The sequence below is a fragment of the Ammodytes marinus genome, assembly GCF_949987685.1.
Source record: "Ammodytes marinus genome assembly, chromosome: 15".
Lineage (NCBI taxonomy): Eukaryota > Metazoa > Chordata > Actinopteri > Uranoscopiformes > Ammodytidae > Ammodytes > Ammodytes marinus.
Genome location: NC_137219.1, coordinates 25,366,704 through 25,392,797, shown reverse-complemented (window position 1 = coordinate 25,392,797; position 26,094 = coordinate 25,366,704). Strand labels below are relative to the sequence as shown.

At 43.0% G+C, this 26,094-nt stretch overlaps 1 protein-coding gene across 1 annotated transcript in view; it reads left to right on the top strand.

Moving 5' to 3' along the window:
* Positions 1-26,094, top strand: part of eipr1 (EARP complex and GARP complex interacting protein 1) — a 60,374-nt gene that overhangs the window by 22,030 nt on the left and 12,250 nt on the right. The window contains exons 5-6 of the mRNA XM_080041793.1: positions 5,728-5,827; positions 12,441-12,577. Of these exons, the coding sequence (XP_079897919.1) occupies positions 5,728-5,827; positions 12,441-12,577 (237 nt within the window). The remainder of the gene's footprint in view (positions 1-5,727; positions 5,828-12,440; positions 12,578-26,094) is intronic.

Genomic DNA, 26,094 nt, shown 5'->3' with positions numbered 1-26,094 from the left:
CTCCACACACATCCTACCTCTACTGCGCGTCTACTGCGCGTCTGCGTCTGACTTTTTTTCACCAACCGTGTAATTAACCTAGAGCAGCCACACATCCTACCTCAGACGCACTGCTGATGCCCGTCGGAGGCACATCTGCAGCAACGCTCCCCTTTACCTCAGGAGGTGCGCATATTTTTTTCTGAGAGCCGCGCGTCTCTTGGGTCTCGCTGCTTTAACTGATAGAGAAATACTCTGCTGAGAGTAACTATGGTTGCGTTCCGAATCGCATACTCTTTCTTTTTTCTATTCTACACACTACATCCGACAATTAAAAATAATCTAGTTAGGATGCAGTAGGCATACTATTGGGACATACTTTACTCTTTTATTTCATCATAACGTTGCGCCTTGATCTTGCCTCTTGCTTTTATATCCGGCGCATCCCTGTTTGTTTTCATATGGAGGCTTTGTCGATGTGACGTCACTTCACGTGCGCACTGGATTGTGGGTCAGAATCGCCCAAATAGGATGCAGTTTTCAACACTAACAATCTTGGCCGCATGAAGTAGGACATCCGGGTACTTCTAACCATCCTAAATCTGGCCACAAGAATCGGGATATCCTAAATCTTTTTTCTACATACTATATAGTAGAAAGTATGCGATTCGGAACACAACCATTGACTTCATACCGGCAGCTTTCGCTGTAGTTTCACCATTTCCTGGTGTGTCCCTTTCAAAATAAAACTTCCAACAAGCGAAAATGTGGCAAAAAAAAAAAAAAAAAGGCAATGGGGCGTACGGATTACTGTCGAGACTCAATATTAGACTCAATATAAATCATAAATGACATGAAAGAACTTTATTTTTAATGGGGATGTGTGTGGAGGCCGTAAGGGAATGTTTAAAGGGTTTTATATTATATTGGATGCTGCCCAACCCTAGTTTGATTCGCATAACTGTTAAAGGCAAGGCAAGTGTATTTATATAGCTCAATTCAGACACAAGGCCATGCAAAGTGCTTTACAGGCGCATCAAATACATCAAGATTAAAATACATCAAGAATAAAATACATCAACTATGGGGAATCGAGATACAAATTAAAAATGAAATAAAAACAACAGGTTAAAAGGGAAACAGAAAAGTCTTCAGATTTGATTAATAGGAGCTGAGAGTTGCAGAAGACCTGAAGTTAAAGGGGCAATTATCATGCCAAGATCTGCCATTTCATCCGGGTGTTAAACACATTAGTAGAAATGTCTTATATGTATTATAATAGAGGAAAAATGAATACAATCTGCATACACTGAATAAGTCATTAAAACATACAGTGAAATGTCCTAAAATGAGTTGGGTTAATATGCTGTCTGCATGCTGGTGTCTGCACTGATTGGTGTGGCAAGTCTGACTGGATATCGGGACACCGTGGCTCAGGTGGTATAGAGCGGGTCCGCCAATGACTAATCAGAGGGTTGGCGGTTCGATTCCCACCCTGCCACTTGTGTCATGGTTGTTGGGCAAGATACTTCACCCACCTTGCCTCCTGTGAATGTGAGGTGGTGGTCGGAGGGGCTGTAGGTGCTGAATGGCAGCCACACTTCCGTCAGGCTGCCCCAGGACAGCTGTGGCTATTGTCGCAGCTTACCACCACTGGTATGGCTGTGTGTGAATGAATGATAGCTGGATATCTGTAAGGGTGATTTGAGTGCGAGAAATAAAAAGCGCTATACAAATCCAATGAATCCATTATCATTTGTATTATAGACAATGCAGCACAAGATGGTCAGACCATGTTACTTTAAACAGGTATTACCAGCTAACTCTTCCACACAGTAAAGCCGGGAACACATTATATTGGGCCATATATTCCTGACGCCGACGCCGAGATCAGACCCGTCACACTTACGGTGCAACAACGACAATAAAATGGTCCAGCTGTGCCAAAAAATACAGATGTAGGTTCACTGTGTAACCAGCGGCAGTCTTGTCTTGTCACACATATCATTAAAACAGCCTGAAGACGCACCCCGATCGCAAATACACACACATTAACAGCAATTCAGCAACATACTAAACACATTAACAACAGCAGTGTGTGCTCAGCAGCACAAATAAAGGCAGACATCAGCCTACCTGAAAGTGAAAGTGTGCCGGCTGACGGAGGACAACACCGGTGCTTCGCTGTACTATATTGGAATTCCACACGGACACTGCCGTCAACTTTGGGTTCATATTATCCTCAGGAGCAGCACACAGCTGGGTGAGTTTCACTATGCTAACCGGCGCTACCTTGGCTAAAGTACAACCAACAGCTAAACAGATGCAAAATACACATATTTGCAGAATGTATTGGAAGCCCAATGTCCTCACTCCACACGCCCACCTCGGCAATCTCAACGCTGATTGGCTGTGGAGGCGCGGCAACGCTGATTGGCTGTGGAGGCGCCGCAGAAAAAGATGAACATTTTCATCTTTTTCTGCGGCGCCGTGTTCGCCGCACAAGCCTTCGATTCACGCTCCTTCGATGACGCAATTTCTACGCGCTGCAAATGGCCGCACTCCCGATCCACGCGCAAGCGCCGGCCGCTGGACGCCGATTATTGGGTGGACGCGGGCCACGGGCTAGTACATTGACTTATGTAATCTCGCCGTGCGGCCAGTGCGGTGTTCGCAGCTTTAGGAACATTTGTATGACATGATTAGATATGAGGATTTCTGAGAAATTATTAGAAGCTATTGCAATGCAATAACAGTAAAAAATAATTACTGAAATAAATATATAATAATATGTAAATTGTATGCAAATACTTTGTCCAGGTAGTTGTGTGTAGGTGTATTTAGAACTGAATATCCCCATTCACTTGACTTTGATTTTAGTCTCATCTTGTTGCACACAATCAGAAGTGGAATCTCCCCAGCGCCATGCCTTGTTTGGCAGAGATCACTTGATAGCCAGTTTGAAGAGAAGGAATGAATACTGCCACCACTGATTACAGCCACTCTGGGACAAACACTCTATTAAGATACATTTCTGAAAGCAAACCCATCATTTAAGTGAAGAGTAAATCTCATGGCAATGTGGCGTCCTTATTGTGTGTGTGTGTGTGCGTGTGTGAGCGCGGCTATGCATCCCTATACAACCCTTGACTCGCTGCTGCTCAGGAGGGCAGTAAAAGTTGTCCCTCAGCAGCCATGAATTTCCCCTCCCTTATAAACAGCCCTCCCACCTCCCCTCCATCCTCCTGCATCCCCCCTCCAGCTTTCTCCAATAGAACTGTGTATATATGAAACCTCTCTTCCCTTCCTCTGTCATTTATTTTATCTCTGGTGAACACTCTCACCTCCTCTAACACACACACTCTCTCAAACACTGACATTGTTGCCTCTCGCTTCAAGTTGACAAATGAGTCCAAGAAAATGGAGTTGGCTAATTGATGAACTTATCTGAATAAATGCCATCGTTACGTAAACCTCTAATGACAGCAACTTTAAAGTAGTGACACGCTCACAGCTAGACCAACAACATCTGTACATTCTACCTCCTTTATTGATAGTGCAGAGAGATAGAGGTGAAATGGGGCAGAGAGGGGAGAGACATGCAGAGAACGAACGCGGGCGAGAATCGAACCCGGGTCTGCTGCTGGGCCCGGCCCGGGGTGGGGACGCCCTACTAACTGAGCTAAGGGCGCCCCCACATTCTACCTCCTTTAACCCAGATTAAACACAGCCCTTTGTTTTAGCTAGAAAGTTGCACTATATCAAAAACATTAACAATCATATATTATCCAGGATTGAATACAGGCAGGGATACTTCACCCATACAGAACCGGCGTTCTATCGTTATAAAATCGCTAATATAACATAATGAATGAGGTTTTCCTTCCCTGAGTCTTCCCTTAGTTTTCCCTTGGCCCAGCTGTCCTGTTAATCCTAACCCTACATTTTACCATGTGTGATGTCACACTTGGGAAAATGTAGGGTTAGACAGTGAGACCATAAAACACTCTTTTCTGCCTTTTCTCGGGCTAGGATGAACCGATCTCTAAAATGTTTGCACATTTATACACTACATAGGATCTCATAGTTCATTACACCTTCATGTTTCTACCGGTGAAGTATAGGGCTTTATAAAGCTTATTGCCAGGTCTCTGACTGCGATGACATATTGCTTTGGAAGTCAACAGGACTCGGAGTAGAAATCTCTGCTTTTTTCTCACTACAGTATAGGATTGTGTCCTCTGTTTTACCTACATTACATTCAAAGGCTTGGAATCAATCAACACTAAGGGAATATTAACTCAGCATTTTGGGCTTAAGTGTAGCGGTATACAGTAAGGTTAGGCCCCTGTGGCTCATGCATAGAATAGATATTTTTAAATAGAGCACAGAGGAGGATCACAACTCCCAACAAGCATGCAGTGAGAAATCAATACTCTGCAGCAAGTAGTATGCTGGGAGGAATCAAAGCTAAGTATGCAGTAAAAGCTAGCGCATTTTAACACCAGTGTGGCAGCCCTGTATACCCACTGCTGTGATGGAATACTAGATTGACATAATTGGGCTGCTGGATTTGCCAGGAAGTACTATGCAAACCCTGTGCAGAACTCAGTTATAATGTGCTATCAATGGTTAGCTGCCACAGCCTTATCTGTGTAGGTCCGGATAACCTTGCACTGGGCGATGTGATTATGTGGCATGAGCCTTTTATGCACAAGTAACATGGCAGACTGCATGTATAAAAACCTTTGTTTGTTTGTGTGGATGGATGGATAGATAGATAGATAGATAGATAGATAGATAGATAGATAGATAGATAGATAGATAGATAGATAGATAGATAGATAGATAGATAGAGAAAGGAGCAGGACTACCTACCTATGTTGAGCTAGGGTTAACAGTAAACGACTAATTACATTCCCATCAACTGTATTGTATGTTACGTGTTAATTATTAAATGTTAGCGCGCTATAACGCTTGCTGACTATAACATGTATCTTAAAGCACCGCTGGTCCTGAGTACAGCTTCACGGATTGATCATAGTCAACACATCTCTGGTTATAATTTCAAAACCGAGAATTATTGAATCCTTTGACCAAGTATTGTGGATATTCAAACTTCGAAGCCAGATATACCTGATGTATATAGAGCAGCACGTGTATTCATTTACGGCTTACAAAAGCATAAAAGTATCCAGTAAATGCATTACATCCTGCTGTTTCACTACTGTTTACTTAGCTGATCTGGCTAATTCTGGCATATTGACAGAAATGTTTGATAATATGCACTGTCCCTGTATTAAATAAATAAATGTTCAGTGCCCGATTATTTTCGTGCTGAGCCTTTTTAAAATATTGAATGTCATATTTGACACTTGTATCACAGACACGGTATAATGAAGTCCGAAAATAAAGAAAAACATAGCTGAACGCCCGCCCTTACGTTTAAGATGTATAACATCATGTAACATTCTTTAAATGTTGTCGACTCCTTCACACTACACAGTACTTGCAAGACACATCATGCTTCTGCCATTCTGCATGCATTCCCCAGGCATGATCTGGTTGGTTCAGCCTTAGTTTCATATACAAAGTTGTGTATTCAGCAGATAATGTGAAATCTAACCCAGCGATCTCCATTCCTCCTACCTGCGCACAGTATGTGTGGATGTAGCCTGTGAGCACAGCTTTGACCAAGATCTCTATTCTAATTGACTGTGACTTTGTGCCTTTTGTGTAAATTTACAGTGTTATGTGGGAGCCCATGGGGGACGGCAAGCGTGTGATTTCATTGGCCGATAACCATGCACTACTCTGGGACCTGGAAGAGAGCTCAACACAGGCCACGGTAACACACACACACACACACACACAAACACTGTAAACCACAGTAAATACACACACACACACACTGTAAACCACAGTAAATACACACACACACACACACACACACACCATATCACACAATACCTAACTCATTATTTGATAACAACCATATCGTCTTGCTGTTATCAGACGCACATCCTCTCCTCTGCAACAACAGCAGAGTGGCCACTGTTCATTCTGTCTTACACACACACACACACACACACACACACACACACACACACACACACACACACACACACACACACACACACACACACACACACACACACACACACACACACACACACACACACACACACACACACACACACACACACACACACACACACACACAGTATCTGGGCAGGTTTCTAAGCTGGGTCTACTTTATGATGGTGGTCAAGTCTCTCCCACAGTGATAGTAATAGTCTTGTTCAGTAAGTAAGAGAAAGCCCGTTATTCCTGTGGCTTCTTGCTCACACTGGGACAGAACCACACTACATGGTCTAAATGTATGTGGACACGGATCATTGAACCGATTTGTGATAGTTGAACATCTCATTCACAAAAGGATTAACATCGATATGCTGCTATTTAGTGCATTTTCAAAGCAGGTTTTCATTTATATTTCCTGTTTCCAAAAAAGGTATTACTTTCCAAAGGTCCAGGAGCATGAAGGGCTGAACGATGTCACTGATTGGTCAAATGCAAAAACAATGAAGTTGCCAAAACCTCCTTGACACAGTTTTATTGAAAATATGAAGGATTTGAGCTTCCACCACTTCCATTCTGTTAGAAAGACATTAGACAGAGCCAGTGGTAAGGTGTGGAGTTTGGTTGAAATACAAATGAGTGGATCACCTTGTAAACCAACAAGAGGAAGTACTTTGGGTCTGTTGGCCTGTAGTTGTTTCCTTCCTAATGCTATAGGTGAAGAGGCTCTCCACTGTAACATTTCCTGTCTCCAACTTGCAGGCTTTGCAATTAAAATTGCTACTATGTATTTAAAGACTCAAGATAATGGTGTGTGTCAGGTGTGTGTGTGTGTGTGTGTGTGTGTGTGTAAATGTGAGAGCAGTGGTGTGTCTGCCCATGCTTTTGCTGCCGTTCCATTATAAGCCATGAGCAAGAGGAATATTAATGGGTCATTGGTAATTCATGCGCTCGTTGAGAGATTCACACAAAGGGCAGCCGGGTCACACAGCTAATAGATACACTAGTGTGTGTGTGTGTGTGTGTGTGTGTGTGTTTGCATGCAAGTTTATGCGTGTGTGTGTGTGTGTGTGTGTGTGTGATCTTAGTAACCTGACGCTTTGAAAAATCTCTAGCTGCAGTTTGTAAATGCATGCACACACTCTCCCCTCACTCTCCCTCGATCTCTCACCAGGTCTGTCAATGTGTGTCTGTCTCTCACAGGAACATATTTATGCCAACCCCAGTGCATGACAAAAACCCTTTTGGGTCATTTAGAGGAGCGGAATGCATGACTACTTCATACATCCTGTGTGTTTGACTCTAGCCAGTAGGGGGGGCTGCATTTACATCGATTAAGGGTCAAATCCCAATGAACTGTGTGTGTTGTATTGTATTACTGCCAGACAGCTGGGAAAATATCTTTTGTCAGAACTGTGTAGAAAAAAAGGAATTGTTGGCAAGAAAAAATAATGCCATTTTATCACAATGAACCAAATGTAACTCCCACCTACGGTTCAGTTGAACAGTCGTCAACGTAGAAGGAATCATCGTTAGTGTAAATATTGTGTAGAGTACAGCGAAATGCTGATTAATATCAGTGTTAGCCAGCTAGCTAAGGAAAGCTAACCCCCCCCCCCCCTCCCCCCCATTAGTAAAGACCACTTAAAACTAAAACAAGCCAAACTCCAATCACAGTGGTGGAGATGTTGTGACTCCCGCAGCAGACACTTGGTATGAATGTAACGTGATACCACCCAACCCGACTCAAACATTCATTCATTCATACATCCATAAATCCACCATCCCGTGTGTCTGCAGTGATTCTTAGAGGTAGGAGTTGTTGATCTTTCTTCCTCTGACACTGGACCACCGGGCTATTAAACACTGTATCAAGGGAGAAGGAGAGAGGTGGAAAAGTATTGTAATGAGAAAAGAGAAGACGGAGGGCAGGATGGAGTAACAGAGGGGGCAATGGACTGATTGGAAAGATGGAGAGAGAGAGAGAGAGAGAGAGACAGATGAGGAAAGAGAGTGGGCTTGATGAGGAGGAAGAGAATGGGAGAGAGAGAGAGAGAGAGAGCTTGGCAGCCAAGACAAATTCCTCCAGTACTGATGAGAATGCTAATCTCTTTCCCTCCATCCCTCCTCCCTCTTTTCATCCCACTCTCCTCTCCTCTGCTGTTCCCTCTGTTTGTCAGAGGGGGTGATGTGTTCATCTTAAGCCGTGTCCAGCTGCAGTGTGGATGTGTCTCTCTCCCCGATTAGTGTGTGTGTGTTGTGCCGTGGGTGTTTGCGTGACTGTGTCTGCTTGCATATAGTATAGTATCATGTGCATATACCAGTGTGCATTGTTTGAAGGAAGATTTGTGTGTGTGTGTGTGTGTGTGTGTGTGTGTGTGTGTGTGTGTGTGTGTGTGTGTGTGTGTGTGTGTGTGTGTGTGTGTGTGTGTGTGTGTGTGTGTGTGTGTGTGTGTGTGTGTGTGTGTGTGTGTGTGTGTGTGTGTGTGTGTGTGTGTGTGTGTGTGTGTGTGTGTGTGTGTGTGTCAGCAATTACAATCACTGGTGGAATTGAGTGAGAACATCTCCGCCTGCTCACAGCACACCCACACACCTTGTCCTGCACATCTGCTCACACACTTACACACTCACTCACTCTCACACACGTAAACACACTCACACACACACACACACACACACAAACACGCTCTTTCTTCCGGAGTCTAGAGAAAAAGCATAAATGCGTGGCGATTTGACAGATAGCTTTGTATTAGTGCCGCTTGCGTCCTTAAATGAACACGTCCCCTTGTGTTGTGTGTACTGCCTTGTTAGGGCCCCTAATTTGGTTAGTGCACTAATAAAGCGGGGAACCTGGGACGCACGGAGCTCAGGCTGTTACCGATGCACCACTTGCATATCAACAGAGAGGGAGAGTCCGGCTCCTGGCTTATACCCTCCGAGACTACACAGCTTCTGTTCTGTGAAAAATGAAGGGACCATCAGCGAATTTTTGCAAATGACTCATCTGTTACAAAGATTAGATTTTATTTAATTTAATTTTTTTTTCTTCAAAATTCTCGAGTCTCGTGTTCTTCCTGCTTGACTGACGACTCTGGTTACCCGTACGTTTTACAGTGTAAACAAATGTATCCAATCAAGAATTAGTTACAATCCCACTTAACTGTTGTGCAGGTCACAGTAGCCAACCGTAATATCTTGGTATAAGCTGTGTGTGTGTGTGTGTGTGTGTGTGTGTGTGTGCGTGTGCGCCTGCCTGCGTGCGTGCATGTGATTGTCGGTTGGCAAAGACAGTGGTTACAAATTCAAATGGGGTGTCATTTCTCCATTGCCCTGCACCTTTAAGTCACAGTGAGACAGGTGGGTGGAGGTGAGCAGTTGTCTACAGCTCTGTTTCACTGTGCGCCTACAGAGACTCCATACTCACTAATGCCTCCACTCAGCACTGAGCAAACCGTTTTAATCCTCTCAAAATTATACACCACGTGCATATGTAATTTACCTGAGTTTAACTTCACTGAACACACACAAAGACACACACACACACACACACACACACACACACACACACACACACACACACACACACACACACACACACACACACACACACACTTGTACTTCTATGTTCCTATCTTCTAACTTTGTGAGGAAACAACCCTAATCCACTCACCGTAACCTGACATAATGCCTTCCCTAGCCCCTCACCCTAACCTTAACCATCAGAGCTAACCCTAACCCTAAAACCAAGTATTAACCCTTAAACAGGCGGCAGTAGAAGAGCCGAACCAGGCAAAATGTCCTCACTTTCCAATATGGTCCTTACTCCCATAATTAAAAAAGCTAGGTCCTCACAAAGACACCTGTACGAGAATGCACACACACACACACACACACACACACACACACACACACACACACACACACACACACACACACACACACACACACACACACACACACACACACACACACACACACAGCATTTTGTCTGGGTCATGCTAACACCTTAAACTGTGCGGTCTGAAGACGTGAACAACGGTTTGAAGCTATGCATGATACAGGAGGATAGCCATGAGGAAAACCCTCCATCTCTCTTTCTCTCTCCATGTCTGATTGGATCTGTCCCCCTTGCCTTTGCAGCCTTTCTTTTTAAATCCTCTCTTTTTTTCTTTATCGTCTTCTTTACTCCTTTCTTTGTTCTACTCTCTTTTCATCCTATCTACTTCCCTCCCTTCCTCAGTTTCCCCCTCTCCCTGCCTCTCTCTCTCTCTCTCTCTCTCCCTGCCTCTCTCTCTCTCTCTCCCTCCTCTTGAGCAGACATAATGAGAGTGTACCAGGGAGTTGTGCGGTGACGGTGCGATCGATGATCCTTGCTCCAACAGGCAGAGGAGGGAGCGAGAGAGAGAGAGACAGAGAGACAGAGAGAGAGAGAGAGATGAGGATAAAAACCTGCAGCTAGTCAGAGAGCAGAGGAGAAATGGAGCAGTGTGTGATGCTGCTTTTTTTTTTTTTTACAATTGTTAGATGCATCATAGTTAAAGGGGGAAAGATAACAATTTTCCAAAAGGCAGCCCGGCTGAATTAATTGGATTCCCTTTTTGTAAAGTATAGCTCAGATGATGTGATATGCTTAATAACTCAAAATACCTTGAAGTGTATTGACTTTGATTCATCTCAACCTTACTTTGTCACCCTTGAGAAATACACAGTACAGCAGCAGGCTTGATAAATATTCAGTGACGAGCATGTCATCTCGTTTGAAAAAAAGCTTGAATGTTGCAATTCAACCCAATCAAGCCTTTCAGCTGAACTGCTTAACCTTTTTGGATCAGGTGACATTCTGTCCCATCAGTTAAAGGTGGAGTCAGAGATTCTGGAGGACGCTTGTTGTTAAAAATCACTTTATTTTTTATTGTCAAAATCAGTGATTATCTCCTCACGATCCGCTATCTGTGTGAACTGTGTGTGTGTGCACTGAAAGAAAATCCAGTGCTAATACACAGCATAGGCTCTGTAAAACGGGCATGTCGCCAGCTACGTTGGATCTCTTTGCTTACGTACCTGTTTTACCGAGCCTAGTCTGTATATTAACATCAGATTTGTTATTTTTAGCGCTGCACACAAATCATGGCCAGGTTAACGATATATTCACTTATTCTGACAAAAATGTGATTTTGACAACAAGCGTTTTTTTTCCAGAATCACTGACTCCACCTTTTAAATAGTTTTTTTTTCCTGTTTAAATACCTCCCACGTGGTAAATCTGTATGATTTTTCTCCCTGCCTTTACCGTGGCCCAGTTTGATTGAGCCTCCAACACTCCTCAGTCTTAAATTCTCCACGGGCTCATCTTGGACTGGACAGCTGATCCATAAGTAACTCTGAGCCGTCTCATGTATAGATTCTTAACCATGGGAGCAAGGAGAGGCCGGGGTCGCTCTATACGCTGACTGAGCTCCAGGCTACAGAGGGGGGGTCCTGGCTCTTTAAGTCCTGCTGTGCTGTTAGCCATTGAAATGAGAAAACTCAACACACTCATCCATATGTTGGAGCAGGCTGTATTAGGCAGGAGAGATTGTCAGTACATTCAGCTTTTTATTCAAAGCGGCGGGTCCATTGCATATTCATAGAGAATATTTATAACCCTACTGATAAATGTTTTATCCTAAGATTTTTTTTGTAAACCATGGAATATATTCTATCTGCACATTTATTTTAATCCTGAAAAGATAACTTAAAACATGAGCTTATTGATATTTGGGCCACATGTAGGAAACAACAAGCTGAAAATGGAACATGTGACGTATAGAATGTGAATGTGGCTATAGGCTTGTTGGCAAATCATTGACCAAATAGGTTAGCATAAACACCGCCGAGCTCAATGAATTCAATCTGATAATCAGGCTTGTGTTCTAGCTTACTGTACTTTCTGGAGTTGGGCTGGATGGCATACATTGGGTGAATCAAAGTTGCTTTTAATTAAATGTTTTATTTAACCTTTATTTATACAGGCAGGTCATTAACAAACAAGTTCTTATTTACAATGGTGGCCTAATGGTGGAGAATGTGTGTCCTAAAACTAGGAATTCAATCGAAATGTATGTAAAAATATGATATGCTAGTAAAAGTGTGCATGTTTAAGTGTGGTTCATATCTGCAGGTAGTTGGTGTGCCAGTTCATGTCCTAAATGTGACTACACAGACCAATTGTGATTGATTGTACTCTTGATTGAGAAAAAATGGCTAATGCTCCATTATGTTGATTGAATGTGCTCCCCCCGGGCCCAACCCTATATGTCACAGAGATTTGATTGGAATGCCTGTGTGTCTGGCTCACAAGGTGGTTAATGAAGGTGTGTGTGCTTCTGTCCTCTGCTCAGGTCTCCAGCACAGCCACACTGGAGGGCAAAGGACAGCTCAAGTTCACCTCGGGCAAGTGGAGCCCCCACCACAACTGCAGCCAGCTCGCCACAGCCAATGACACGGCCATACGGGGCTGGGACCTACGCACCATGACGTGAGCTACCACAAGGAATATGCACTTACCCAATATATTCTGCATATGTATGGCTGTTTTTCCTCTAATTTACTTTTTATTTGAATTTTAACGTCATGAAAATCAGTCACAAATCACATAGTATAAACACATACGGTTTGACATAGACGCGACAAAACTAAAAGGGAATGTAAAATGCACAACGCCTTTTGTGGGCCAAGCTCAGTGCACTTGAGCCTATTTTGCTCCAAACTCAATAGATGGTTTTCCCTCACGTTGCCTCTACGTTTTCAGCCTTTATTTTAAAAAGTAAAATGTATAGTGACGTTATTCTTTTACCATTTGATAGAGCTATTCAAGACCTTTTAAAATGATATATAAAAGTAGTTTTCACCTAAGATGTCACTTACACATATTTTTGCTCCAAGCCCTCGACATGCTCAATGATACTATGGTTGCCAATAAGCCAGTGCCAGAAAACAAGTGTTTAAAGGGCAGCGCTTTGGATCAAATGAAGAAATGAACATTTAAATTGTGCAACATGAGGCATGTTAACTGGAAGCTTTGCCACTCAGTATTAACACATTTCTTTTTACATGGCTAATTCTGCATTTAAATCTGACATCCCTGAGTCACGTAAGAGTCATGTTAAAGGGAAACTCTCGGAGCTTATCTATTTTAGCTTGTGTTTACATGTTACATTACAAGCCATTTCAGGACAGTGCACAGTAATATGCATGTCATTAGATTCATCGTGCTGTATGAAACTATTACAGATGACACAACATACCCACCGCAAAAAAAAACCCCACATCAGTATTGTATGTCAACCGTATAGGAGAGATGTCAGACGTCATGTCCACACACTAATGCTTGTGTACAGGTCCGCTTTCTGCATGTGTGTATTTTGGGCCTGTGTGGGTGTCACAAATAATAACAGCAGAGTCAAAGTTGAACTCCCCAGGGGGGTGGGGGGGGGGGGATAAGGTCTTGTTTTTCTTTATCCAGTCACTGAAAATACATTTTGATTTATTTAACATTTATTTATTAAAAGCTATTATTTGATAAACGCTGATGGACTATTATTCAGGCATTAGAACGTGACCCTGCAAGTGAATAGGGTACGTTCTTTAATTCACTTAGATATTGTCATGCAGCTTTGCCAGTTGATTACATTACATGACATTACATTTTTTCTTTTTGTATAACATCTTTTTTCCAAAGATGGTTGATAAATATGCACATGTGGCCATATTATCTGGATTTTGGATAGAGCAAGAGTTTAAAAGAATAATTCATTTTGACAACATATTAAAGGATAAAAGAATTGGGCTGATGCATCTGTCATCATGATGATGATCTCCATGCAAGATTCCCTTGTTAAATAAAATATATATTCTACGGTCAGTATAATCACATGACAATCTTTGCTTGTATGACTAGTGAGCCAGCTAGTCCACTGTGTATACTAGGCTAAGTGAAATCTAGCTGGCACAGAGGTGACCCACCACAGGGAGAGACTTCATTAATGTTGCTACTTGACATTGATAAAGGGCTTGTGGTGTACCATGATAAGTCCCCTTTTTGATGCTTCATTGCTCCAATTTTGAGTGTTTTTGTCCGGAGAAATATGGGAAATGTACTCGCCCATGAGTGTCTGTCTACTGGCATAATGTCCTCTGTGGATATGAGATTCAAGAGGTTTATGTGTCATATGCACCACGATTACAGCAGCAGTCATTGGCTATGACATTCTTAAGTCCTAGGCTCCTTTCAACAATGCAACATAGAAAGAGAAAATGTGTAAGAGAGACACTCAAACTGGAGTGGGGACTGTGGACTGACCAACACAGGAGAATATAGCAGTGGATCTCCTCTGCTCTTTGACTCTAATGAAGTGTAAGCTGTAGTGTGATGCAGCATAGAACACAAACGTTAGTCCTTGACATGTTAACGTGTGTGTGCTGCCACAGGCTAACATTGGAACTGTGGGTTAAGAGCTATGCACCTTACAAAGTCTAGGTGTGTGTGTGTGTGTGTGTGTGTGTGTGTGTGTGTGTGCGTGTGCGTGCGCGTGCATGTGTGTGTGCATGCATTGTTTGTGTCTCTGATATGAGGTCGGCATGTGTGTGTGTGTGTACAGGTGGGCTTTGCTCAAGGAATGCCAATCACCTTGCTATCTGTCATAGTATCATAGCCGAAGACACATCAAGACTGGTGCCAAAAAAATCCATTTAGGAGATGTTCAGATAAGATGGTCGTATGAATGATATCACTCCCCCCTCCGTCCCATAACAAATTACACAGTTTCCGCACGCTTTCCTTTTTTGGCCTGTTGTGCTCCCGCTGCTGTGCTAGTTTGAAAGATGCAACAGTGCTGATTTGGCCGTAGGCACAAAGGGAAAGGAGGGGTGGGGGGGGGGGGGGGGGGAGGCAGTACAGTACAGACCACAGTGTAGATCGATACATAGATACATAGATACCTAGTGCATTATTCCAACACACATCTCCCTATAAGATAGAGCAGGTTGTCTTTGGAAACTATGAGCTCCATGCAAGACTTTTGAAATCTATTTCTATTGGTTTGAATAATGTATCTGTTTACTGACTGGGTGGCTGCTGGTTAAAGCATAGATGGTTAGCCTGCATTAAGAACAGAGCAAAATAAAATGTCTTGTTTTTTCTTTGTTTTCTCTGATAATGAACTGAATCTGTTTTGGCTTTTGGATTGCTGGTCAGACCAAACGGGAAGTTCAAATGGCTCATCTGGTGTTAAGAAGGAAATTATAATTGGAATGTTTTACCGCTTTCTGTCCATTATTTATCGATTTGTCAAGAGAAATAATAGGCAGAGCTATCACGAAAACGATCTTTAGTCTTCCCTAACAGCCCTAGAAAATAGGCACATGTGTAAAGCATGATGTATTTGTTTGAAACATTTAAACAGTTTTAGATGGTAAATCATTTGTATGTGGTTCCTGTGGTATTTATCCATTGGAACGATGAATCCATGTAGCCTTCTTTACTCGTTCAAGCCAAGCTTAAGGACAGACACAGACAACAACCAAGGGCATGGTGTGTGTGTGTGTGTGTGTGTGTGTGTGTGTGTGTGTGTGTGTGTGTGTGTGTGTGTATGTGTGTGTGTGTGTGTGTGTTGGTGTGTTACATCCGTGCGCGAGTGTGAAGTGGTTGCATGCTTGCAAGTGTGAATGAGTGGTGAGTCACGTTCATGTGTGTGTCTGTTCGAGTAAGTGACTTGCTTGTGACGGGTGACTGTGTGCTTTTCCTGTGTTTGCTTTCTGCTGTATGTACCTTTCTGCTTTTTTGTGCACGGTGTTGCAAGCTCAGGCCTCTACATAAATGCTAGCTGTGTGTGTGTGTGTGTGTGTGTACGCGCGTGCGTGTGTGTGCGTTTGTATGTGGTGTATGGGATTGTGTGTGTGTCCAGTTGGTGTGGCAGCTGTGTGATGGCAGCCTCTCAGCACGCTCCAATGCCTCCTCAGATGACCTCTGTGGTGTCCCATCACACCAGCACACACACACACACACACACACACACACACACACACACACACACACACACACACACACACACACACAGAGTACACAAACACAGCAACCACACTCTTCTCCTCTCTATCTTCTCCTCTGCTGCCCCCCCCCTCACACACACACGCACAAACACCCCCCCCCCCCCCCCCGTCCCCCCGTCCCCCCACACACACACACACACTCACAAACACACGCACACACACACACACACACACACACACACACACACACACACACACACACACACACACACACACAGTCCCGGGGCTTGTCACCCGTTCTGCCAGCCCAATCACATCGGCCCGGCTCTGAAATGAGGACAGAGAGAACAGCCGCCTCTAGTTAGTTATCTAACACCCTAGAGAGAGGAGCACAGTATCTACACACAGCCCTCTACAAAAAAGTGTTTTAATACAAAGATAATGCTGCTTCTAAAACATACGCTCAACAAAAATATAAACGCAACACTTTTGTTTTTGCTCCCATTTTTCATGAGATGGACTTAAAGATCTAAAATTCATTCCAGATACACAATATTACCATTTCTCTCAAACATTGTTCACAAATCTGTCTAAATGTGTGATAGTGAGCACTTCTGCTTTGCTGAGATAATCCATCCCACCTCACAGGTGTGCCACATCAAGATGCTGATCTGACATCATGATTAGTGCACAGGTGTGCCTTATACTGTCCACAATAAAAGGCCACTCTGAAATGTGCATTTGTTTGCTTTATTGGGGGTCTGGGGACTCAGAACCAGTCAGTATCTGGTGTGACCACCATTTGCCTCATGCAGTGCAACACATCTTCTTCGCATAGAGTTTATCAGATTGTCAATTGTGGCCTGTGGAATGTTGGTCCACTCCTCTTCAATGGCTGTGCGAAGTTGCTGGAGACGGCTTATGGTGGAGAAATGAACATTCAATGCACGAGCAACAGATCTGGTTGACATTCCTGCTGTCAGCATGCCAATTGCACGCTCCCTCAATGCTTGTAGCATCTGTGGCATTTTGCTGTGAGACAAAACTGCACATTTCAGGGTGGCCTTTTATTGTGGACAGTATAAGGCACACCTGTGCACTAATCATGATGTCAGATCAGCATCTTGATGTGGCACACCTGTGAGGTGGGATGGATTATCTCAGCAAAGCAGAAGTGCTCACTATCACACATTTAGACAGATTTGTGAACAATGTTTGAGAGAAATGGTACAATTGTGTATCTGGAATGAATTTTAGATCTTTAAGTCCATCTCATGAAAAATGGGAGCAAAAACAAAAGTGTTGCGTTTATATTTTTGTTGAGTGTATATGGATCCTGTTCTAGTTTGTACACATGTAATATGCAGCATTATGTCAATGTAAATGATGGAATACACCAGCGCTCCGATATTAGGCTGCAGAGAGCGGTGTGTGAAATGGAAAATTCTTCACTTTTTTTCACTTCTTTTGTGTGACCTTTTGCTTTTACATTATTCAGAGCCTGAGCCCTGATGCACAGAGCTGTTGTTGTCAATTTTAGGAAAGGCCTTTTTTTTTAATCATGAATGCATGTTGAAATGGTCATGTTTCACCTGTGCCAAAGGTCGTCAGAGAAGGCTCGGCAGTCTTTTTGAAAGAGGTTTGTCGATGAATGACACATGCACAAAGTTGTGTTTTTTCTCAGGGGATTTTTACAGGTGTGTCTAATGAAGTCAATGCTGAGTGTATGTTCTTAAAGGTTCAGTCAGCGGAATGGTTCTTTTAGCTAACTTCCTGTCAGTTACTGCAGTGAGCAGTCCCCTCGCTCGTCCCTACGTCACCACATTAATGCACTGCGGTCTTCAAGCAGAGAGTTATCTAGCACCATCTTAGATCCGTAAGTGTGATAAAACATGATAAAAACCATCAAAACAGACATTGGGAAGGATTTTTACCTGCTCCGCCATTGTAGGCGAATACACATTCACCCATCTGTCGCTCTGCACGTGCACCGGCAGTGAGACGGGTGCCGGTTTGTAGCGTTCTCTCTTCTGATTGGTTATCAGTAGTGGGATCCCCGAAATGTTTATTTGCCAATTACATGCAGAGTGGGTGACTGAGAGATCGGCTTTATGAAACGTGCACACTATATAAGGTATGAAAAAAGAGCAAGTAAGTAGTATACAGTAGTGGTGTAGAAGTATATATGTCATGTCAATAAGGCATATTGAATGGTATTGAAAAAAGACATTAAGAAAGAGACTAATATTCCTATGGGATAGGAAGAGACACCTGTCACTGGAGATGTTCCTCCCCTCCATCACCCCTCATTCCATCTTGGACCGACAGACAGTCCACAGTCTGGGCCCACACACACACACACACACGCACGCACACGCACACGCACACGCACACACACACACACACTGAGCTGTGTAATAGCTGTCAGGCCCTAGCATGCGCTGCAGGGTGCATACTGAAAAGCAGTGCAGTGTTGCAGTGAAGCATGGTATGGCTACACCGTGCCTGTGTGTGTGTGTGTGTGTGTGTGTGTGTGTGTGTGTGTTTGTGGGAGGGAGGGAGCGAGCGAGCGGCTGATAGAGCAAGCAAGAGAAAAAGAAAGGGAGCACAGTGGGCTGATATGGAGAGAGAGAGGGAGAGAGAGAGCATAAAAGAAGGTAAAATGATTGATAGTGGTGCTATTTACTCCTTCACAGTCCAGGTTAAAAAGCCAGCTGTCTGTTGGTACAAAGATGAGTACTAGACAGCATCACAACTCCTCATACAGACCAGATAAAACAAGCTCCTGTTCACACTGCAGGAACTGCCTTTTTCCATTCACCACCTATTCAACAGATTTGACAGAGCTATGGACTGCTATAGCGATAGGCGTAGTCAAGGTAAACAATTATTCAAAATCCTTTTCCCTATAATATTTTATTCACATATTCAAATATGGCACCATTATGCAAAAAAAACCCTATGCCAGTTAGAAGTATTCTATATTCCTATTCTAATATGAGCCATTATGCAAAAGCATTTTTTTTTAAAATGGGCGGTATTCCATATGCCGCTGTTGATTTGGGTCTGACCTTTTGAACCCCGGCTATACTGTCAAATCCATCATCTGTAACCTTTTCACGCCCCCCCCCCCCCCCCCCCTGCTCCCCAGTGGACACCCAGCACACATCATACTGTAACGCTCATAACGATGTGTGTCTGACCTTATGCACACCTTGAAATTTAAAGAAATAAAGGAAATCAAAAATATCTCATGGATTGATACCAGCCCACCACACCACCCCTCTTAGTTACTGTTTGCCACGCCTGTCAATCTTGATGTTCTCGTGCCGTTCATACGCATTTAAATGTTTATTTATTAATTTTTTCGTGTGTGTTTGTGTGTCTGTGTGTGTGTTTCGCCTTATAAAGAGCAGGTGAGTTTGGCAAAGCACTTAAAATTTCAAATGTAGAACTATTCCTTCTATCTCGAAATATCACGTTCGCAGTTTGACAGACCGATCGCTCTTTATGTCAAACTATTTTTGAACGACAATGCATTTCTTTTTGTGAATGACGATCTAGCAGTAGTGTCATGGATGTATTGGGCACGTGCAGGCTGACGATGACGCAGCGGCAGCCTGCACGCATTGTGTGGTAACAATCACACTTGCTCTATCGGTTACACGGTGTCAAATATCCATACTGTAGTGCAACTTGTACCGGTGTAATTCCTATACCGTTTTTACCGTAACACCCCTTACATTCTAGACACTTTTGGATTTTTGAAAGGCTAAGAAAACGCCACGATATGTTACTGTTGTTAAGCTAGTTTCGTGAAATCCATCGCCATTAGGTGTGGCAATGGTTTGGTTTTAATTACAAAAAAAAGGTGAAGTGGATGGAACGTAATTTTTTACTCTGGGTTGTGATATTAGCCATCAAGCGTTAACCTTCAAGATCTTCCCAATCGTTTAGACTGCTTGATATAATGATCCCATACTTTTTTGCATGGGCAGAATCTCTCCCTCTCTTCTTACATTCATCCTTCTCTCCCTCCTTCCCTCCTTCCGTTCCTCCCTCTCTCTCTCTCTTTCTCCAATCTTTCTTTCTCTGCCAGCTCCATCTCAAAGCCAGGCTTTAATTTTGATCAGCGATGAAATGATTGCGCTCCTCTTTCGATTTTTCTTTTCCACCCCTCCCTCCTCACAGCAGTTGTCATAGAAACAGATATGCGTGTTTGTACGTGTGTGTGTGTGTGTTTGTGTGTGTGTGTGTGTGTGTGTGTGTGTGTGTGTGTGTGTGTGTGTGTGTGTGTGTGTGTGTGTGTGTGTGTGTGTGTGTGTGTGTGTGTGTGTGTGTGTGTGTGTGTGTGTGTGTGTTTGTGACCGTGAGCGTCTGTGTTCCCAGTCGATACCCACAGCAGAGAGATTTATCACCCAGACTAAGGCAGGAGGGTGTGGGTGTGTGTGTGTGTGTGTGTGCGTGTGTGTGTTTGTGTGTGATGGCCAAATGTGTGCCTACCTTTGTAACTTCCCTCTCTCACATCCATATCTCCTTCTGTATTTACACACATAACAGTATTTGAGGGAGTGTGTTTTCCCTGTTTAATGTTTGTATCTGTGAGCGCCTAACAGTGTGTGTAATAGGTCCCCTGTCCCCTCATCAACCCCACCCCCCCAAAAAAAACACACACACACACATACACACGCACACACACACTCACACACTATCTCTCTCTTAGCATGGGCTGGATGACTTGAGATTGAGTGTGTTTGGTGGCTTAGGCCAGTCACAACTCTTAATCCCCCCCACACTCATACAAAAACAAGCACATACTCACATACTTGAAATGTACAAAAACGTTGCAGGTCTCTCCACCATTAACCATGGCCTTGTGTGTGTGTCCGATTCTGTGTGTGTGTGTGTGTGTGTGTGTGTGTGTGTGTGTGTTTTTGTGTGTGTGTTTGTGTGTCCGTGTCTGTGTGTTTGTGTCACAGCGTGTGTGTGCGTTTGTGTGTCAGCATGTGTGTGTGTGTGTGTGTGTGTGTGTGTGTGTGTGTGTGTGTGTATGCGTTGAGGGGAATGCTCGGCGACATCAGAGATGGAAAGAGCAAACTAACCCAATTTCCTGCTCCATTTCCCTTTTCACGCAGTGGGCGCGTCCCATTCCACGGCGGGCTGGATTGAACAACAGCCATCCTCCAGCCCGGGGGTCACACCTTTTACCTCACAGACACACACAGGGAGGGAGGGAGGGAGGGAGACCTGTAAATAAATCATGTACTCCCAGCCTAAAATTACACATGAAATACTGTAGCTATTTTGAGGAGAAACCCAAGTTCACCAAAATGTAGTAGTAGTTGTAGTAAAACACTTTGCCCGATTCAGAACAAATGAATGCATCACGCAGACATTATTGATTTGACTGGCGTGAACCATTTTAAGTGAGATATTGTGACTTCTGGAGTCATTCAGCTAGATTATTGCTATAGTAACAACAGCAAACTTTTCAATATCGATTTGTGTATGGAGTTTGTGTGTGTGTGTGTTTTTGTGTGTGTGTATGTGTTTGTTGGGGGGGTGGGGTTGATGAGGGGACAGGGGACCTATTACACACACTGTTAGGCGCTCACAGATACAAACATTAAACAGGGAAAACACACTCCCTCAAATACTGTTATGTGTGTAAATACAGAAGGAGATATGGATGTGAGAGAGGGAAGTTACAAAGGTAGGCACACATTTGGCCATCACACACAAACACGCACACACACACACACACACACACACACACACACACACACACACACACACACACACACACACACACACACACACACACACACACACACACACACACACACACACACACACACACAACCTATTTATGATTTTTGGCCAAACACAGACACTGAATTGAATTAATAACAAACGTCAAAAATGTATTATCTTCGGCGTGAGTACGCACTACATATTCAACACATGATGGAAGTAAATAGTATGTAACTGGGGCACAGCTCATGTTTGGTAACATTTTAAACAAAAAGCATTGTAACCAGGGTTGGAGGTATTTTTGACAGGGATCAGCCCAGAGTTCAGGCCAGACATCTATTGATTGACACTCATTTGCAAACCATTAGTCATATGCTCCGTGAAAAGAGTGTGTTTTCAGTGGAAGCTCTATTTGTGATTTGACACTTTCCTGTCAAGAGATGCTAACCCACCAACGCCAGGGCCCAGTGGCAGCGACAGCACACACACACACACACACACACACACACACACACACACACACACACACACACACACACACACACACACACACACACACACACACACACACACACACACACACACACACACACACACACACACACACTCACAGTCCCTGAGCTGTCTTGACCTAATTGAAGCCCAGCGGTCTGCCCCAGGTCATTCTCTTATACCTCCCTTATTTTAATGAGATTTTTAATTAGTATGTTAATTGCCTAACGTGATCAGCGGGGTTGACTAGCTAGCCGGCTAGCTGCGGTTGGCATCCAGCTGGGGCCATAGCACTGAGGCTTTCCACTCTGATGAACTGAACCGTACCAAGCTGAGCTGAGCTAGGCTAGCCCGGAGAGGAAATGCTGTGGAAAAAGAAATAGTGATGTCCCACAGTGTCATGTTGTATTCATGGTGGAGGCCCAGCTTTAGATCCATGCCATTACCAGTCTGCTCAAATGGACTTCAAACCCTCCGACCCCCAGCGGCTTTGCTTTTTGGGAGGCTTTTATTTAGAAAAAATTATATCAGAAGGCTAGAAAAAAAAAAGCTTGCTAAAGAAAGCTTGCTTATATTACCAACAGAACCATTACTACAGTTAGACCTATTAACCTTATCACACAGACAGACAGGCAGGCAGGCAGGCAGGCAGGCAGACAGACAGACAGACAGACAGACAGACAGACAGACACACAGACAGACAGACAGACAGACAGACAGACAGACAGACACACAGACAGACACACAGACACACACAGCTATGAATTCATGTTGACTTCCTTCCATTTTGAAAATATTCATCAGTCACTATTGAAATAAAGGTTATAAAAGTTATTACCTAAAAACACAGAAAGAACATTGCTGCGACTCAGTGCAGTTGCGTCTCCAACAATACGATTGAAAGACAGAAGGTAAAATTCAAAGTGGACCACCGTGTGATCTCTTGCTATCTGGCAATCTGATGCATCTCACATTCTTATTCAACGATGACGTCTTATATCTAATACATGCTAGAAGTCATTGATTTAAAAGCTTGCTTTCAGAAGTTTCTACAAACATGTATTGTCATTTTCTTTTGCGCCGAAGCCTTTTCATAACTGATTTCACTCCTTGTGTTTTGAGAGTTAGTATAGCTTCTACATCAACACAGACTTCCTAACTGTCCTAGGGGGCGATACATCTCCATACATTCACAGTCAGTGAAAAAATGCATTCAGTTCAACAGAGGAATGCTGTGCTATATAGCGCACCAACACATAAATCAGAGCTGGTCTATGCATACAGCTGGAAACACTGGCTTATTTACTGATCCAATATTAGATTCACTCTCCCTGTGGCTCTGTTCTGTTAAACTCCTTTTCATATCGTCTTAAGGACATCAGAAATGTGTGTTTAATGTTTGGTACTGGGTAGGTAGTGTACTGTGAGGTTTCCTCTGAGCTTGTTTCTTCTAAAGACAGCAGCCTGCTGTGTGTGGAAATGAGGGCTAATGAGAGCACAGTTTATGGGCCAGAAAAACAAAACCGAGATCTTAAAATGAGGCTAAAGCAGGCATTTTCATACATCAAGAGAACTAACAAGAAATCAACAAATCATTCTGTAATAACCTTCAGAAAGAGTATTAAGAATGATTGAAGAAATAGTTTTAAGAGCATTGAAAAACAAATGTTTAGATAATAGGCATTAAAGAGGGTTGTATAGGAGAAATATACAGACCCAAACAGACAAGAGATCGTCAAATAAATACTAGAATGTACATTGTGGACTTTTTTATTTACATTAGTTATAAAAACACATGTTATGGAAGCAAAATAACCAACAATCAGATCGCATACTCTTTATTTTTTCTATTCTACATACTACATCTGATCATAAAAATTATCTAGTTAGGATGCAGTAGGCATACACTTGGGACATACTTTTACTCATATATTTTATCGTAACATTGCGCCTTGATCTTGCCTCAGCTTTTATATCTGTCGCATCCCCGTTTGTTTTATATATGGAGGCTCCGTCGATGTGGCTTTACTTCCGGTGTGCACTGGATTGTGGGTCAGAATCACCCAAATAGCATGCTGTTTTCAACACTAAAAATCTCAGTCGGATGCAGTAGACATCCGGGTATTTCTAACCATACTAAATCTGGCCGCAAGAATCGGGACATCCTAAATCTTTTTTTCTACCATACTAAATAGTAGATAGTATGGGGATTGGAACGCAGGGACCTGTTATACCCCAGAGGTAAACATCTTGTCATATCTCAATGGTGTTTGATTCTTTCATTCCAATTTTTCATGACTTTGTCAATCAATTTGTTCCTCATGACTAAATATTATTTTGTGCTGATTCTATTCTAATTCCTGCTTTAAAAAAAAAAAAAAAAAAAATGTATTGGCCCCCGTCAGTTCTGCCTGTGTAGTTTAAATACATTGTTTGTTGAGTTTTTAAGTATGGCACATCCTCATGGAGAGTAGGAGAGCTCTCTCTGTATAGGGGGGATGAATGGAGTTAGAGGTGGCCAGAGAGATGGAAGGAAACACAATACAATCTGTGCGTCATATCATTGTGTTTACTTCACTCCAGCAGCGACTCAAGGCTGTGTGTGCTTATGAGGCTTCCCCCTTTTATAATCCACCAGCGCTGGTGTAGGCTCCTTTTATTGAGCCTGGCTCTCGCTCACAGACACAGAGGCGGCTTTGATTTAACCTGGGAATGTTCTAGCTTTGTGTGTGTGTGTGTGTGTGTGTGTGTGTGTGTGTGTGTGTGTGTGTGTGTGTGTGTGTGTGTGTGTGTGTGTGTGTGTGTGTGTGTGTGTGTGTGTGTGTGTGTGTGTGTGTGTGTGTGTGTGTGTGTGTGTGTGTGTGTGTGTGTGTGTGTGTGTGTGTGTGTGTGTGTGTGTGTGTGTGTGTGTGTGTGTGTGTGATGGGGACCTGTCAGTCAGTCTCTCCCTCACTCATCTCTCTTCTTGTTGTTCTGTCATATAGGGCTGCACCATATCAGGTGCAAAAAAGTGCAATATGAGATAACATGGTTGAAAGCGGTGACGATATCACTTACCATAATGAAAGAAATACTTAAATATACAGTGTTAGTTTGCTGCCAACAGAGACCCCAGACAGTAAGTAGCCTAGGCATTATTATTAAGTTCAAATGTCACATTTTAAAAACAGCCATATAGTTGACCAAATTTCATCACAGCTCAAAAACAAAACAAACGACAGTAGAAAGAGACCAAGCTGTCAACCTCAACTAGAAATAAAAACTTATACATGTGGGTGTGAAGCAAGGACTAGTAGTCAGCGGTCCCGGGGAAGTTCTTTTATAAAAGGGGCACACACCATTCCAAAAAGCTCGCTCACTAAAAAATCTAGACTAGTAGGGCTTCATCTGATTGGCCAAACACATTGAGATGCAGAGCGTGAATGCATGGCACATAGAATAGGCGATTAAAGCAGACTGAGCAGTTATGTATACCGCACTATCAATATCTCACTATACCTCTATCTTATAATTTATTTATTTTTTATCAATTTTTCATTTTCCATTTGTTTTTAGGGGTACACCATTACATGAAATGTTCTCCTAAACGAGGCATAATACAAAAATCAAGTTCGACTAGTGCATCAAGTAAATCCAGGAAATAAACCGACCCAAAAAAACTATCTTTCTACATTGTTCTCCTTTGCCATTAAAGTTGTAGCAAGTTAATATAAAGGGAAATTATTCAAAGAGCTACAGATCATTAAAGTGTACGCCTTG